The 18860-nt window shown below is 42.4% G+C and overlaps 1 protein-coding gene across 2 annotated transcripts in view; it reads right to left on the reverse strand.

Moving 5' to 3' along the window:
* POPDC1 (popeye domain cAMP effector 1) overlaps nt 1-18860 on the reverse strand; it is a 274307-nt gene that overhangs the window by 60201 nt on the left and 195246 nt on the right. For both annotated transcript variants that reach the window (XM_069235416.1, XM_069235417.1), the window contains exon 7: nt 10201-10342. In XM_069235416.1, coding sequence (XP_069091517.1) covers nt 10201-10342 — 142 coding nt within the window. The remainder of the gene's footprint in view (nt 1-10200; nt 10343-18860) is intronic.

Consider the following 18860-nt stretch of genomic DNA (forward strand, 5'->3'; position numbering starts at 1 on the left):
CATTTTCAAGCAAGAAAAGAACGCAGCGGCTGTTGAATATTTGCCAGAATGGATGGCCTGTGACAAATACAGAAAAATTGAAAGCAAAAAAGAAAGCAAAGAAATTAAGTGCCATAGTTATGGTCAAGTCATGCAGCCCAGCAAGTCACCTTGCTGCACTGCGCTGCGTGACAGGGAAAGGGCAGGAATGTGCTGTATTTAAAAAGAATGCAGATTCCTGTCTTTGTCCCCACACTAGCATTGTTTTGGCGGCCTAGCGTCAACACAGGCACCCTTGCACCATGGTCCATGGTGAAAGGGTGCCTGTGTTGTAAGGAGGATTGTTTTGTGCAGGAAGGGGTATCTTCTTGAACAAAAACAAACCCCTGAGGAATTTTCCTCTTTCTATATGTGCTGCTGAATGCATCAAAATACATGGATGTTTCGTGGGAACACCCATAGAATGCCTCCTTGGGTCAGAGTTGCCTTATTCCAGATTTATGAAGCTACTCAGGGCTATGCAAGGTGGCCTTGTATGGATTCATAAATCACATTTTGGGCTTGTGTGGTGCATGCACTTCGTGCAAAAGTAAAGCAACCCCAACATAAATATGCCTCAAAATTTCAGCGCACACACAGCGCCCATCAGACTCGATACTGATACACTGGGAAAGTGGTACACTGAACATAAGAAAGCTTCCATAATGAATTAGATGCTTCCCACGAGAATAACTCCTCTCCTTCAAAGGCTGGGGCAGCTCCTCCGTTAGGGCGGAGGAGCGTTCCAACCCTTCACGCCCGCCAGCAGCAAGAGCTGCAAAACTTTTATAGACACAACATAACACACTCAGTTTATTATGTTGTTTCTATATAAGTGGTTGGGGCCACAGGCGTGATGTGGACGGAGTGGGAGTACACAGCACTTCCCTCACTGGCATGTATGTTTGGCCAGCCGTCTCTGGCCGGCCAAACACACAAGCGCAGAAGGCTCTCTCCAGCCCAGCAATACAGTCGCCTGCATAGACTCCCAGTCTGCCTGGGAGAACCCTGGCTGGTCGCTCCCGGGCAATCCTGATGCTGCTTTGAGCAGCGTCAGGATTGGCCGCATGGCAGGCTGGGAGCCTGTGCATGCCTGCAGCGACAGAGCCAAGCGAATGGGGCGCGCGGCAGCGAGTTAAGGTAAGTTTGATTTTTATTATTTATTTTTTTCGGCTCCCTCCCTGCTGCGCCGTGCCTTTTCCCTCCCACGAGCCACGACTGTTCAAAGGCATTTTTTTTCTGTCATTGATAGTACCTGGAAGAAGGAAAAAACAAAACCCATCTCCTTCTTATTGTATACCCAAAGGCATTGTCCTGAGGAAGACCTCAGTAACTTACATCCCATTAATAGGGTATACAGTATAAGAAGAGTGGATCTTAATGCAGAAGTGAATACATCTCTTAGCAAGGAACAGATGTAATAAACTGAATCATAGATTGAACTGTACAGGATCTCCTTGTAGGAATTGCCCGCACTGTTATACTATTGATTGATATCATTCCAGTAGACGGTGTTGAGAACTGAATTAATTGACATTTCTTGAACTAAAATGGGATTTGAACTGATTTTTAATGTTGTTACTTTTACTTATTTTTTTGCACTTAATTGGAAAGGGAAACATTGCAATTTGAACTATGGATCGTGTTGTGTTATATAAAAGGTGTTCACAATTATATGAGTTAGAAGCAAGTATATACGCAATTGAACTAAGTTTGTGCACTTATTCTATGATGCAGTAACATGCATCTGTGGCTGATAGGTACATTCGTCATACATATTCTACAGGCCCCAACCTCAGCAGTCCTTGATGTGCTCAGTTATGCTTCCTAAATGACTTGGGGGGTCTGACTCATTCCAAGGTTATTATGTCACAGAGCTGAAATTATGCTAGTATTAGAATGGTGAGGCAGTTGGGCATCCTGTCACTGTACTGAAGACTGTCCTGAGGAGTGTTTCCAATAACCTTGTGCCGCTGGATTTCTTCTGTACAGTCAATGGAAATTAACTTAACTCTTAATAGACCACAACGCTTAAAACTCCTTACATTAAGTCAACTAGTGACTAAATATCTAATTTGGTGCCTCCAGGAATTTTGCAGTTGCACGCGCTATTTTGTTACCCAAACAAATGGATGAGATAATGGGTAGTTAGGCAATGCGATGTAAGGAACACACAGCTAAATCATACACAGTTTTTCCAAATGATAAAGCTATTGCAAGAAGCACCTTTTGTCATCGCATGAAACCATGACTCCCTTGGGATTGGGTAGGAGAATTCTTAATTTCCATGGAGGGCCATCACAAGGAAATGAGAGAGGGGGGTTCCTGGGGAGCGAGAGAAGGCTGAAGGGGATTTATATACCATATCCCAGGCTTTCCAGGGGCCCGTCTCCTTTAACATTTGTTTAGTTTAAAGATTTCTTATTGTAAGCAAACCTACAGTCTTCAGCAATGATGCCAGGACCCCCAGATACCATGTTTTCTTCATTCCTTGAAGTACATTTTAAAACATATTTAGAACACATGCTGCTTATTGCACCTGGCCAAAACGGAAGCAGCATCTATAGGGCCCAGCATTATGCTTTGGCCCCAGATCTTGACCTGATGTCTGAAAAGCCTGTTTCCATGTGGTGTGTAGGATACATGGTGGATACATAAGGCAGCTGAGATGACAATTGGATGCAGATGGGGGTATTGCGAACTGCAGTCTTTAATATACTTTGTACATAAAACACTACATTTGGGAATAAATAACAGTTATGGGGATTACAAACAAAGCCGTGCTGGTGGGGGATGGTTCTAAGAAGGTCAAACCATATTTTCAAATCTAGAAGAATCTCAAGATATATTTCTGCATCTTTTCGGGGCTCAAGGAGAACCAGGAGTTCAAAGTAATTATCCAACATCTAAATGTTTTTAAAGGTCAAATTAAATTATATTACGTTAGTGTGAAACCTTTCAAACTCCGACTGCCCTTGGAAGAAGCCTGCCAGTAGAATAAATTAGCTCCTTGGGGTCCTCTTCTACAAATGGTGGGTCATTAAAAGAGTATTTATTTAAAAAACAAAAACGTCAGAATGATTCACGTTATTCTCCGGGAAAGTCAAGTTGTACAAATTGGGAGACATTTAAGAGAGTACCTATGATTCTCTGACAGTTTCCATTAGGCATACTTACAGTTTTAGATCTAGATCAGTGGTTCCCAGCCTGTGGTCCGTGGACCCCCAGGGGTCCATGACACATTCCAAGGGGGTCCGCAGGCCTGCTCCGGGAGATAGGCAATTCTCCTCTGACAAACACTTGCATTTTTTATATTTATTGCTTCCCTTGAAAAGTTTTAAAAGCACTGCAAACTTCCTCGTACACCCAGCCAGCAGCTTTCCGACAAAAATAAAAGCGTCAAGATTACTCTAGTGATTAATGTCCCTGCTGGACAGAGATGGGAGTTTTGTCTAGTGGCAGTTTTGACTCAAAGGTAGCACAGATGGTTAATATGCCTGCTGCAAAGAACCTGTTTCAGGTAAAGAACAGCATTGCATGTGCATAGCACAGTGGGTTACTGCGTTTCTATCTTTTGCCACTGTGCAGTCCATAAGTTACAATCATAATCTAGCACAGTGAGTTAAGAACTGTAATTAAGGAGCTGCATACAAACTACAAGGCACAAATTAGAAAGTTATTTTTTTCCCTAGACTTTCATTTTCCTTGTGCTGCTAAAAAAAGGCTTGCTTGCATAGAAATACATTCTTATTATTAAAGTCAATGCTAACCACTGTGCTGTGTTCTGAATCCTGAGTTTGTGCTTCCTCTGACCAAGCACTCTTAGAAAATGCCTACCAGAGTGGATGAAGTGAATCCTACACCTTGTTTTCCCCTGTAAAGTGCTCTGACACCCAACACTGGTATGAGTGCCAAACTTTCCATTAACATTTTTCAATTTTGCACATTTTTTCTATATAAAATAATTATATCATTAGTAATTCGAGCGTTTGTTTGGTGTGTACTTGTTTGTGTATTTTTTGCAAATTACTGTTTTAATGTTTGAAATTTAAATCGTACAAGTTGCTTGGGGGTCCCCGGCTTCCAGTAATGATTCAGTGGGGGTCCTCAGGAGTCAAAAGTTGGGAACCACTGATCTAGATGAATGAGATCATGAGCTAAACACAAGTTATGTTCTTAAAATAAAAGTATCAGGACATGGGAATAGTTAAAGTCCTTTCTGTGGAAAGTCATCTAAACAGGCCTTAGCAGAGTACCACCGATTCAGCAGCAATCCGCAGGCAATCCAATGAGTTTCCAACCAGACCAAAGAAGGCCACAGATTCCTATAAATTAAACACCACAATGCAAGTCAAAAGCATTACGCCTTAGCATCTCTGTATATACTTTGGTCTTGGAAGTAATTCTTTCAAAAGATACTTTTACTATTCACAGCACGCTTACTCTACAGCTGGTCAGTGAGCTTGCTCACAGTGATGGCACTGTTTCATTATCACTATCAGTATGAATGACGACTCTTACATAAAACTATTCCGATATAGAGTCAATGCGGATAATTGCACATGCAGAAACCCTAATAATTTGTGCTTTAAAAGATGCCTAGCAGAAGGAGCCAGTATTACTTTGCAGGAAGCTAGAGAAGCCATAAATTGATATACCAGAGGACTGGTCTCATTACATTTAGGAGGAGAGCTGGAGTTTACCTCACTTTTACTTGGAATGTTACCTTGATAAGTGAAAGCAACCACCCCCTTCGCGAGTCTATCCTCTGGCTATATCAAGTGGGAAAGTGAAGCATGTGTCCTTACCCCTTTGCATTGCTCTTTTTATTTCTTTACACTTCTTTTACTATACCTTTCTACCATTAATATTATGGTGACAGTTGCTGATGACATTTTTAATTTTAGACGTCTAGCTACAAAACAAAATCTACTCCGTTTTTTGTATCTGCATCTCAATATTCCTTTGTATGGCAAGGTTTACCCACAATATGCAATTAATGTTAACTAACTAATTGCCAATATTCAACAAGCTATGGGAAACAAGCTCTTGTCTTTGCAAGTTGGAAAGAGAATGTATTTTTTTAATTTGTTTTATTACAAATATATCCCACAAGAAATGAACAGGCACTGGCAAAGCCCAAAAAACTTGGCTTAAAAATACACTGTCAAGCCAGACCTAAAAATACATGTAGGTTAATGCCTGCCCTCATGCTATCTGTTCTGCTGCCAGTGAAAAACACTATAAATCTACTTGTCTAAGACACTTTAATAGCATCACAATGTCAAACAAAATATGCACAGCTGCGTGGAGAGCAAGCACTTTTTTTGTAGAAGCACACAGCTTCTGCCCAATCAAACATGTACTCCTGGCTCTCAACATGTGGGTTGAGCCAAAGCCCCGCTCTAGTGATGCTCACTTAATTGTTGGGTGAAAGCTGCACTGTCAAGCCAGACCATACAAAAAAGAAAACATTGCACCGCCTAAAAGTGGCAACCATAAACTTGCAATAAGTATGTTCAAATAAAAAAAAAAAAGAATTGCATATCATTTTAAAAGGACAGGAGTTTTGCTTCTTAGCAGTCAGGCATGTTTTGAATAGATCTAGAACCCCTTTTTAGTTTTAGCGTGTATCACAGGAAAATAGGATTCCTACTGATGCAAAGAAAATGTTCCATTGGAATAGAATTACTGGACCTTGAAGACATAACTTGAACACACATGAACAATTTCAAAATACAATAAAAACGTATATAACATAAAGATAAAAGCATTTGAAAAGTAAAGATTGACCCACCAGCCTTGGCACAGAAGCACGTTTCCTTTCTGGTGGATGTACATGTGTGGCCAGGTGAAATGTCATCATTCACAGTGTAAGAGAGCCAATGGCAGCTGGGACTGTCCGACTTCAGTGCCAGTGAGACACCCATAGTACATCACAACTCACTATGCATAAGATTATTGCTCAACACGTGACCAAGGCGTATTCCGAGCAAGACTCAGGTGGAGTTGAAACGCGTTGGTGTTTGCTGTTTCCTAAATAAAACTTGCCTAAAGGATTTCTTGGACATACAATATTCTCGAGGGTGGTCTCCTTTGTTACCAGCACCGGCAGCTGAGTGCGCCTTTGCAAAAACTCTGACCGCTTGCTAAAAAAAATAAAATATATATATATATATATATATATATATATATACATATATATATATATATTTTTTTTATTTACTTACTTTATTTTTACTTACCTGTGTGTTAAAGGCGTGTGTGGTACAGGCATATGCGTGGTAAAGACATGCATTAAAAAAAAACAAATGTGTGGCAATTGCATGTGTTGTAATGTCATACAACCCCCTCTAACGCATACAGATTTGAAAGAGAAGGTGTGTTTCTTGGGTGAAAATCGGAACGCACCACATTTAACTGGGCTTAAAGGAAAATAATTTCCCTACGAAGAAAATAATTAACATATGCAAAAGCAGATTTAATTCACAAGTATGCATGCAGACATTTTCACCTGGTGGAAAGTCTACATTTGTAAATGATGCCCATGTGAGTTCTCCTGGAAATATACAACTCCCACAGACACTATGAATCATAACTGGATTCCGCTGTGCCTCTACAAAAAGTTGGAAATCTATTGCGAACGTAGAAGTAATCCTACAGTAGCAGGTTTCTGAGTTTCAACCCCATGGCTTTGTGAATCTGGCCTTTATGGACTTATCACACATTCTTCAATCTTGCAGGCTAGACCTAAGCAAACAATGAATGTTAACTGCTCGGGTGTTACCTGGAGTTACTGGCCCGACAGGGACAACAAGAACTAATATTTCACCTTGAGACTTCAGCACCAGGCATTCTCTAGCAAATATACTGGGCAAAAACATGCGGGGATTACTGTGTAAAGACAGAAGCCCTCGTGTTATTGCTCCAGATGCCATAATCAAGAGTATTTCTGCCTCTCCCTGAATCAAATCCTCTGATATTGGTAACTTCAGCGTGTGCAAGTAAAAGGCAAAAATCTGTCCAACTCTGAATGAAACCTTTACCATTTTATGGTTTCTCCACATTGCGAGGACCTGGAAAAACAAACGTAGCATAGAAAGTTTGTCAAGATACAAACCGATTCACGCTCAAAACGCATTGCTACGAATTTACCCAAACTCATTGTGCAAAGATGGTGTCATAACAAACAAGAAAGTGACAGAAATATATACAAGAAGCCTGCACAAATGTGAAGCAGTGACGCTAGCAGAACTGCTGTGTATACTAGAGATACATAATGGTGCAGCTTGAAGAAGAAAAGTAGAAAACTTTCCTGTGCAGTAACCAATAGTAGTCGAATTGAAATAATACAGTTTCAGAAAATTGCCCCTGCGAACATATCGTACTTCAGAAACACACTGACCCTACCACAGCACTTTACTAAAACAGTGAATAGTGTTTGATACGTGCAAGAAGGCACACAAATTGACGCCAATCCAAAACCATTAACTGAAAACCCATGCATACATTCAGATACTACCATGTAAATAAAGTAACATAGTGGGCAAGTAAAAAACACATGCAAAAGTGACACGCAGTCTGCCCTTCTCCAGATATTTGAAGGCAGGGAAAAGGAACGGTGTGTTTCTGCCACATGCGCTAATAGAAATCATAGGCTTGTCTCCCACTACCTATCCGGCTCGCTTAAATGTGAAAACATTTCCTATAGGTGGGTTCAATATTAACGCAAGTGTACTACCTCAAAGTGTAACGCAAGTCTTCACAGGCTAGATAGAGGTTACTGGTTGCAGGCTGTCCAATGGGGCTGTGACAGTAAATGATTTTGCAACAGCTCCTGGCCCTCTTAACTATTTAGGGGTAAAGATTTCTGTCAGAATGGACCGCTGGTCTGCACATACCACCAATGTTGGACACCTTGTTGAAGGACCTCTACGATCACAGTAGAATGCACATATTTCGGTTCAGGCACATAACTATGTATAAAAATGAACCTCATCCCCTCGTTATTTATCATGAGTATCATAAACTACCATTAAGGTTTTCAACCAAAGTTATTAAAAACAAAGATTTTCAGAACCTCGTCTTTGGACTTGACTCAGTGTTCCCACTGATAGTGAATAACAAACAAAAACGGAATCCCAAGCACAATGGATTTTATTGTTGAGTAGAGGCAATGTGATGTCCCTGAATTCCCTTCTTCTATCAAGCATGTGTAGTGATACGTCCTTAAAAGTAATAATAGCATCTCCTTCACATTGGATGGAATCAAATGTTCATAATGCAGCAACAATTTCCTCTTTAACCTGAGTCCTCCGAATTGTGCAAAATAGTTTCTGCACACTTCATGTCATATGCAGGGTTCGGGATGCCAGCATTAATGCCTCTTCTATACAAATTGTTTCACCTAGAACAATGTTAGCATTCATCATACTTTTCCTTGTTTGGTGATGTTGTTCCAGGAAGGTCAGCCTTTCCATCAGTTCATCAGGTGTGTGGGCTTGTTCAGCCATCAACACCTCCAAGTGGCCCACCACGGTTTCAACCTGCCTGAGAGAATCGTCCACCTCTGAAAAGGATTTTACGCAATTACTACATTAGAATATGTATGTGGCCTTTAGATGAGGGAGCCTGCATATCACCTCGGATTTCTATCGGTTCAGAGAAAAACACAGAAGGGCTTGAAGAATGCATCACCGCTTTTCAAGTTATATCGCCCATGAATTATTATTTTATCAAAGGGGGCTTTAACATTTTTTTTGCTGTTGTAGTCAAGGGAAAGGTTGTGAGCCTTATAGAGTCTGATAAAAAAAAGACCTACAAAGAGTTTCACTCTGAAACCCAGAGGAACACCAGTCGCTGCCAGAGTAGGAGGAACAAATAAATGTAAAGCGTAAATTGCTGATTCCTCCTGCCAGGTGAAGTGTTCACCAAACGTGGACTCCATCCACTTCACGAGGCATTCTGGAGAAAGCCACTAGGATAATTCCTTTAAGACCCAGAGTGATCAGTCGTTGTGAGCTCTAGACATCTTATGATCATTAAGTAGAGCCAAAACTGCCCTTATGTTGTAACTATAATATTCTCTCATGAGCTATAACATTTAAGTCTACCACCACTCATTGCGCTCTATGGATGTATTATTCCTCCAAGAAAGCATGCTCAAAACCAAAACACTTTTCATGGGCGCTTACCTCCCCCCCACAACAGCGGTCAAGTTCAATTGCAGGATCAGGGGAGGAAGGTCGGAAAACTCTGCTGTTCCTGGAGTCATTGTTAGACCATTTCCCTCAGCTGGTGCCCTCTACCTGCCACATCAAAGCAAGGGCTTAGGTAACGTCAGGAACAGGCTACATGGTTTCAGGAGGCTTCCACAGAGATTGGTTCCTGTAGCACAGCAAGGGTGCTTCTTGCTGGGTACTCACTGCGGCCATGAGAACTACTTTTATCATAATGAAAAGTGATAGCTAAAAGCATATGCCTTCTGACCATCTACATTACTGGCAAACAAAAACAAAGGACAATAAAGATTCTAACCCGCAACAAACAAAAGCACAACAAATTGAACTGCAGTATTAATTTGCACCATAGAAGCCCAAACAAATGTGGTGATAGTTGCTTTGAAATATGGAATTGGGCTGTTTGTGTACATCTCACATTTATTTATTGATGTTTTCTAAAACTGGTTAAAGTTATGAAATATGTCCACAGGGGCTTTTTTAGAGAAAACACATTTAAGAATGTTGATGTACGTCACTTTATCCACGTTCAAAATATCGACCTACAATACTATTGCAACTAGTATATCGCCTACTACTACACTGCCAAGGTAAATGTATTCATTTCCTATTATTAAATCCACGCCCATTTACCAGCCCTTACCTTGCGATGTAGTAGTAAGGTCGAAATTGTGGATGCAATATCGTCAATGTCCTGAAGTTCAATGGCACAACACCAAAGAACACGTTTACAGCACTTGGATCATTTTAATGAAACTCAGCCACCTCTTCCACTGAAGAGCATTTTCATTAATAGATATACATTTTAATCAAAGTTTCATAATTGTAACAGACATTTAAGACAGCAAGTCCTAAATGTGAGTATTAGACATTTGCAAGTGGGACGTAACTGAGAGAAACCCAGCAGATATATCTAGTTACGCCGAAATGAAGTATAACTTACGAAGAGATGAGGCTGTTGAGGTTCCCCGGAGAAAGTTGTGCAAGCCGTCTTCACTGTCAGTGGTGCTAGCCATGCTGTTCCTCATTTGCATGACAGAGAGCTGAGAGCAAAGGCTGGGCTGGCGGTCTATCTTTTTTGCCACCTGAAAATATGACAAAACATATTCAATGTTTTAAAAGATGTTTTGCTCACAACTTGCAGCTCGGCCAAAGCTCTGAGGCACATAGGCATCTCTTAATAAGGCTGATTCTGGTAGTGGAGTGCCAACACAAGAGGGCAAACGCTTAGGTGAAGCAGGGTGGCCTTTGGGAACGAAAGTGGGGTCTGTTACTGAGCATGCCGGGCCATTAGGCCAACATTCATCCAAGGGTTTAACACAGACTCCTTCAGACCCTGCGGTGCAGTGGGCCCCTAACCCTTCAGGGCCCCCAACCACTTCAGAGTGGCCATATTCCCCCCAAGGCCAATGGACATCTGTAAGATGTGGGAGTTCAGAAGCCCCACTTTACGTTCTGCTGGGGTCCCTATCATTTTACATTACATTACTGCATTTCTTTTTTTGAATCTCTTTTAAGGCCGCTAACAAGGACATATACATTTTCTTGAATGACTTAATCACAGTTTATGGTAAGAATAACAAAGAAACCTTATTTTTTTTTTTTTTAACTTTGCTCACACCTATTGTATGGACCCACCTGGATCTCGCGCTTCCTAAGTGGTTACCAATTTTTTAATTCACAGTTTCAGGCCCAGTGCGGGGGCTACTTATGTTTGGGAAGGGAGTTAGGAAACATTCCTTTCCACTCCAATATCTTGTTGCTCGTACGTGTAGGTCGAGCGCGTAAGACTGAAGCCTGAGACTTGGACTTTGATTTTCTCTGCCATCAGCTGGTAGATTTCTTTTGGGGTCTGTTTAGGATTTTAATTCGGACCAATACAGAAATTATAACTGTGGGCGCGTGCTCTTTCCTGAGTTCACGACAATGCTGAAATGAACTTTATACCAACAGTGCCTCCGGCTGTGAACAGCAAGGCAGTCCGGAAAAAAAGCCAGATCTCCTGGGACCAAAGACAGTGCAGTTATGTGTGCAAACGAATGGGTGGGGTCAAGCAGCTGTCTTATTCCTGTTTCCTGGAGACGGATGTTCCCCCAGGAAAGGGCTTAGTGGTGTCTTTTATTTAATTTCCAAATTGTTGGTGAGGTGAGGGAGCACTGCTTTTCAAGTAGGAGCTCGCGCTCCCTCGATGTTTGAGAAATTATTACCCATGGGTACCTCACAGGCTAGTTGCAGTGGAGGCAAAACAAGATTTACACTGTATTTTCTTCAGTGGTAATTCCTTTTTCCTATGTGTAGAATTCAGGCTTTGTCTCGCTCTGCAGTGACAAAGGACATTATTTAGAGTTCGGCGGATCAAGGACACTCGCCAAAAAGGGCCATATTTGTAGGGAACGGGACCTCCATGCACTCTAAATAGGGCGAACAGGTCACCCATCTCTTTTTAGCAGATGTCCTGCATTTGCTGAGTCCAGGGCCCAATCTCAGGAGCAACATATACTGTCCCTTCAGGCCCCCTGATGCTATTCCTCCTCCCTCTCATCCAGAGACCAGGATTGTAAGTTTGAGCTATGAAAACCAAAGTGTCCCTGTGAGAAATTGGGTTATTGTTGAGAGGGGGGGGAAGAACCTTACTCAAGCAGGAACCACATCATTGTCAGGATGAAGTCACAAGCAAACCATAAATTAAAATGTGGTCAGCCCTCTGGTAGATTGGCACAAAGGAGTCAGGCTTAACTAAGAGGCAATGTATAAAGTATTCAAACAGTAATAAAGTAAAAAACAAGAAACAAGAAAAAAATCCAACAAACTCTAGAAAAATAGAGTTGAATTTAGTAAATAATTTCACACTAAAAGAACAAAAATCTAATCGGAAGAACTGGAAATATGGAATTTTAAAGATTTAAGTGAAAATAGCAATAAAGATCACAAAGTGTCACTACCAGCTATCTGGTTGTGCGGGACCAGGTCGACTGCAATAGAGTGTGGGCTGGATACAAGGACGGGGTTAGTCCAGCTGAAAGTTATCTTCAAGTAAAGCGCAACAGGTTCTGTTCCCAGTGGAAGTGGTTACGAGGAGCAGGGAAAGTTGATGGCCGTCAAAGTAGTGTGAAGAGCTGGCTGGGCATTGTGGATGGTCGTGGCGTAGTGTGAAGTTCTTGTTGGTGTCATGAATGGCTCTAGCTGGTACTTTGTGTTGGTGATCCTGTGAGCCTCAATGCTGTGGTGGGAACAGTTAGGTCACTGGAACGCCGCACTGGTGATAGGTGCGAGGGGCAAGGTTTTGGCACCAACAGGCCCATTCACAAAAAGACCCAAAACTTCAGGGGAGTTCAACTGAGGCCAAACCAAGGGTCCAGGATATAAGGGAAACTACTTGGGGTCAGGAACTCACTCCAGCAGAGACCAGCCAGACTCAGCCATGTCCAGTTTCAGGTCCAGGCAGCAGGTCAGCTGGGCAGTTGCAGGGAGCCTATGGAGTTTGCTAGGTCCCTATAGCTCAGAATAGGAGGTCAGCTGGCTGACCTTTGGAGTCACTTTAGCCTGGGATGAAGGGTGAAGGTCCAATCTTCATTTTAAGCAGGACAACAGACAGCAGAGTAACAGGATAGCAGAGTCGCAGTCCATCTGGTAGTAAAGCAGCACAGCAGTCCTTCTTCTGTAGTATCCACAGGTCCAGGAGTGTGCTGAAGAGTTGGTGTCTGAGTTCCAATATTTATACCTGGTGCCATCTTTAAACTGGGGGAAGCTTCTAGAGGATTCCCTATGAACTGTTCAGATTTCCTGCCTCCCCTGCCTTGGCTCGAGATTAACTATGGGGGATTAAATACTATGGTATTAAAACATTTCTGTGAAGGCAGCACACAACCTATTTAGGTGCAAGAGGGCTATGCTCACCCCCCCCCCCCCTCTGCCAATGATGGTCCACCCAGGCACACCTATCTCTCTATGTGTGTGGCTGTCTGGGAGGTCATCTGCCAACTACACCACATCATATGACCCAGAAACTGGCTCCAGAGACTAAATGGCTAAGCCAGAAAAGTGCCAGTTCTCTGAATGTGGCATTTTCAAAATTGTAGTTTAAAATCTAACCTTACCATTAAAGAGGACTTTCAATTACAATTTCATAGATGCCAAACATGAAATGCTTATCCGTCACCAATCAAAAGTATCACCCGTTCAGTGTAATAGGACAACCCAATGTTATCCTCCGGGACAGGTAGGCCTCACAGTAGTGAAAAATAAATGTAGGAGTTTTTCACTACCAGGGCATGTAAAACTTAAAAGTATATGTCCAACCTTTTAATTACAATGCACCCTGCCCTCTGGGCTACTTAGGGCCTATCTTAAGGGTAACTTATTTGCATTAAGATCGGTATTCAGGCTTGGCAATGGGGTTGTATTGCCAAGTTGAATTGGCAGTTCAAAACAGCATTCAGGCTGGAATGGCAGACCTGTGACATAGTTTAAGGGGTGATTTAAGTCGGTGGCACAATATGTGCTGCAGGCCTACTAGTAGCATTTAATTTACAGGCCCTTGGTATATGAAACACCGTCCTGTAGGGACTCATAAGTAAATGAAATATGTCAATCAGGTGAAACCCAATTTTACTATGTTTAAAGGAGGAGGCACAAGCACTTTAGCACTGGTTAGCAGTGGCAAAGTACACAGAGTCTGAAGGCCAGCAAAAGCAAATTCAACAAAAAAGTGGAGCATAAAGGCAAAAGGTTTGGGGGTGACCCTGCAGAAAGGGCCAGGTCCACCCGTCCCAATATCCTCTAGATTTTTCTTTACTCTTGTATGCCTGTTCATTCTCACAGAGGAAGAGTGAAGCTCTGCTATCTTTCTGAACCTATAGAATGTGCCAAACCAATCTGCCAATTTTACTCTATAATACTTGGTTGCAGCCCGAAGTCCTGCAAAGATGTTGTCATGTACTATCTAGAAATAATGAATAAGGTTAATCAGTTGAACGTTTTCTTAAAAAGGCAGTCATGATAAGGCAAAGAATGGAGGTTTCATGAATACATCTAAGATTAATACATTGCTGTTAAATTAATTGTAATCTTCATAGAATGTACTAGACAGGTTAAATGTTGTGCGATGAGAAAGAAGTCTCGCTGGGCACCCTACATTTCTTTATATGAACATGAACATTTGTCGTTATTGAGATTTTAACTGCTACTGTGTGTTGCTTTATGTTTTTTTTTTATAGAATACAGACTGATGATGATGATGAATGTCTGTACATTAGGTTTTTAATATGTTCACTATTCTGAAAAGTGTTTCATCGTATACAACTGCTTATAACTGTGCTGTGTGTAACTATATAAACAGCGGGAGAAAGAAACATGAAATTAACAGATTTCATTCAGTAGAAAAAAATCGATTTAGAGAAGATATTGCAATGAACGTAAATGTGTGTAGATGCCAAAACAATGCAATTGCAATGAACATAATTGAGTGTCGATGTCAAAAATTGAACGAATCAGCTGTTGGAAGCGCGCAGCGTGCCACTGACGGTTATTCTTTTAAGTTACATATTTGATATTGCATCTGTTGAGGTTTTCTGTTACAGACCCTTTTCCTATGATAGTTGCCTTTTGGTTAAAATGTGAAGAAGTGAAGACGATTTTAATTGCAAAGCATACTGGTTAAACGGTCACAGTGAACTGAAAGATGGCAATAATCTTTTGTTTCACAAATGCAGTATGACTGTTGTTTTAAGATGAAATACTTTCGAATTTATTGCTGACAATGTTCAATACACAGCAATTTTTGTTTGTGAATGCTCCATTACAAAATCTGTCGAAAGCATTTACTGGATATTTAAAAACTGGTTTAACTAATCTAGGCAACGTTGCTTGTGAAGATTGTAAAAGGCAACAAAATACAATACTTTATTATAGATGAATAGGACGTAACCGTGTTAATGAACAATCCTGTGGCGCCCTCTTGTGACAAAAGAAAACACCATTATAGAACGGTATGCGCAGGCTGGGAAGGCTAGCGCCATGTCCGGATGGTCAGTGGTGTAATCAAGGGGTGTCCAATAACACGTGCAGTAATGGTGGGCACACGTGGATACGTCGGGCACAAATGACACGTGGGCATGAGGGAAATAAGTGGTGGGTAGGATCAATGGTGGACAAAAAAAGGGTCTGGCTTGGCTGTAAGAACCCGTGCGCGAGCTACGTCATTAACATGTTTGATCTGTAAATCGTGCACCAGACATCAGATAAAAAAATATGATAATGTTTCTTCAGAACTCAAAAAAAGCTTTCTTATCATGCGGAAGCGCCTCACCTCAGTACATCAAATGATATCACTGTATGAAGAGGCATTTATTCAAAGTGGCAGTGAACTTAGAAACATTCACGCCACTCCCTGCCCTAATGACCATGCCATTAGTGAACGAAAGGGAAAGTCAGTCGTCATGTGCACCCTACATGTTGTTTAGAGTACATGGAGCAAATTATATTCTATTAGAACATTGAAATGTTGCGAGCTCCACTGGAGTGCTCTGGGCTTTTACTGGCGGTTAAAAGCCGGAGCGTTAGCCCAACAGCTGTCAACAAAGGCCTCACGTAGCCCAGGGGATTTTAATTCCCCCCATGGGCTCCATGAGGACTTTATTTATTAGAACTGTCCTCTAGTGGCAGAATGTGCTAATAGCCTTTTGTAGCTGGGCTATACCGGCAATTAAAGACCCGCTCCGGCCTTTAATAGCTGGTATAGCCCGATATGGCTGGCTCTAAGGTATATTAAATGAAACACAGAGAGGTTTTTGTACAGCACTCACGAATATCAAGGGTCTCTCATATGCAATAATAAAGACAAAGAAGGCATGGTGATATAAAATATTTGTCTAGGGTCACACAGTTTGGTCAAGTGTGAAAGCCAGGATTAGTCCTAGGTTTTCCGGATTCACACTGCAATTCAGGCAAGGGATGTGTATTCTTTCTCTCTCCCATTTGAAATCAAAGGTTAATGCTTTATCTTTAATTCTTGGTCCTTGAGGTACAACTGGAGTGTAGGTGACAGGCAGGGGTCATGTGAAAGCTGAGGTCAAACAGAGCCAGAGCCAAGCACGTAGCTCCAACCTGGCTTGGAGCCCGCCTACCTCTATCTAGGTAAGAGAGAGTGCGCTTGGTACAAGAGACAAATTAGGGCACACATGTCACCCTTTCAAGGTAGCACCAAGGGTCGTTTCTCACTCAAATATAGATGAAGTTCTGCATTCTGTATTGCAGTAGGTAAGGCAAACTATACTATTTTACGACAGACATAGAACAAATACTTTTGTTCGCACAGAACATGTGATCAAAATGGCGTCATACAAGCTTTGGAAAGACTACAAGTATGTTAATACACCAAGGAACGGTGAGGCCTACATTCACGGGCTGGGCAGATACAATGAGCTGGACTCGGACGAGATGAGCATGTTAACGTGGGAACCACTAAAGTTTGTACTGATCGTCTAGGATTTGAAACTGCTAGCCCACCGTCACAACCACTGAATCCGTTCAGAGTGTCAATTAGGATTTGCAAACGAGAAAATCTAAATTCCAAACGACACCCACGCTGCTCAACTTACATGAAGCCAGCAACTCCGGTCACCAACACCCAACCTTCTCCAGGTGCTGCTAGGTGGAGCCATCGCCACATCGTGAATGTCAATTCGATTGCCAGGTCTCAGGCCCCTTTGCTGGTTTAAACCCGGGGCGTGTGTGTAGTGACCCGGCACTGTCCATCCCACCCTCTGCATTTATAACACCAGCGGTATGACATTTTTAATAGTGAGGATAAGAGTGTCCGCCGGCCATCTAGAGAAGGGTTGTATTTAAAAAAAACAACACAAAAGCATTCCAATGGTTGCAGTGAATGGCTGCACACAGGCTGCGGTTTTGGAAAGGTATGAAAACCATTCCAACATAGCCACCTGACGATCAGCAGCTGGAAAATGGAGTGAGGGGCCTTTGAGGGTAAGGCGTTGCTCAGGAGAATTGTTTTCAATAAAAAAACAGGGGAAGGACGGGAAAGGAAAAGGGAGATAGGACAACAGAGCAAGGGGGGCACAAACATAGTACCCCTAACATAGCAATGCGTGGTCAGCAGAGGAAGGATGCATGCCATCAAATCAAACTCCTACTGCAACCAAAATGCTCCTCCGTGGGACAAACACAAGAGGAGGAAACCACTGAATCAGGATCAGGGAATTGAAATAGACATCAAAGCCACCACATCATGATCAAGGGGCTGACACAAAGCCCCTATAAGCGTACATCATGTACTGGAAACAACAGGTCTTGTCAAGAGACAGCTAAAGCTGTCTGCAGCGGAGACCTAAAAACAGTGCCTGACTGCACCAGAGGACATTGCAGCACATCTTCCTGAGAACACACCAGACTGATTCTGATTCTTCTTAGCAAATTAATGAGTTGACATGTTGAAACAGGATGCATTCCTCCCTGAAGGGGGTAGCAGTAAAGTTCAGTTGTGAGGGGTACTTTCCATCGTGCACAGCTTCCCTGTCCCTCGGATGGCTAATACTGTACACGATGTCGGCTTATTTACAAGTCAGGCACTTTATGACATTGAATAGCTCCCCCGGTTTCCCCTCACCCTTACCACCCAACTCGTAATGAGGACGCTAATGGCATCATGATCTGAACTGGAGCGGTGCGCCATGGTTGTGGCATTACAATGGTCCCAGTGGCCCTTGGGCTTTCATAATTTCCAGCCACATTTCTTGAAGTCTGCATCATGTGGCTAGGCCCTCACTGCGTGATGATGTAGCCTCCAGTGTTCTCTTGGGCTCAGCTCTTCAAGCTTTGCTCTCTTGGCAGTGAGTGGACATGGGTGAAGCATTTATTTTTGTCTCATTAACACTGGGATTTGAACATGCTTATAACAAAGCCAAAACCGTTCCAAATCCATCTTACTTTTGTCCACTTTATAGAAAACAAAAAACAAACTCAACTCCATAGCGAATCAGATGAGCATGTCTTTGCCGTAGGAAGAAATAGACCATGTTCTCCCAGTACTGTATACTGCTATTCAGAGTCTGCATTCCTGCAAAAACACAGTGACTAGAAACTTATCGTAATACAGAAACTTTGGGGTGCAGGAGTCGCTCTTTAAGTGTTAAAATCGTAGGTGTGTGTGCCTGTGTTTGTGTGGGCAAGGGTGCATGCACTGCCTGTGCTCTGCCTGTTCATATGTGTCTGTGCCTGTGTGTGTGGACGAGGGTGCATGCACTGCCTGTGTTCTATGAGTTCATAGGTGTGCATGCCTGTGTGCATGGGTGCATACACTGCCCATGCTCTACGAGTTTATAGGCATGTGTGTCTGTGTATGTGGGAGAGGGTGCATGCACTGCCTGTGCTCTACCTGTTCACAGCTGTGTGCGGGTGAGGGTGCATGAACTGCCTGTGCTCTACTAGTTCATAGGCGTGTGTGCCTCTATACATTTGAGTGGGTTCGTGCACTGCCTGTGTTCTATGAGTTCATAGGTGTGCATGCCTGTGTGCGTGGGTGTATACACTGCCTGTGGTCTATCTGTTCATAGCTGTGTGTGCAGGTGAGGGTGCATGAACTGC

Source organism: Pleurodeles waltl, chromosome 5 (genome assembly GCF_031143425.1).
Source record: "Pleurodeles waltl isolate 20211129_DDA chromosome 5, aPleWal1.hap1.20221129, whole genome shotgun sequence".
Taxonomy (NCBI): domain Eukaryota; kingdom Metazoa; phylum Chordata; class Amphibia; order Caudata; family Salamandridae; genus Pleurodeles; species Pleurodeles waltl.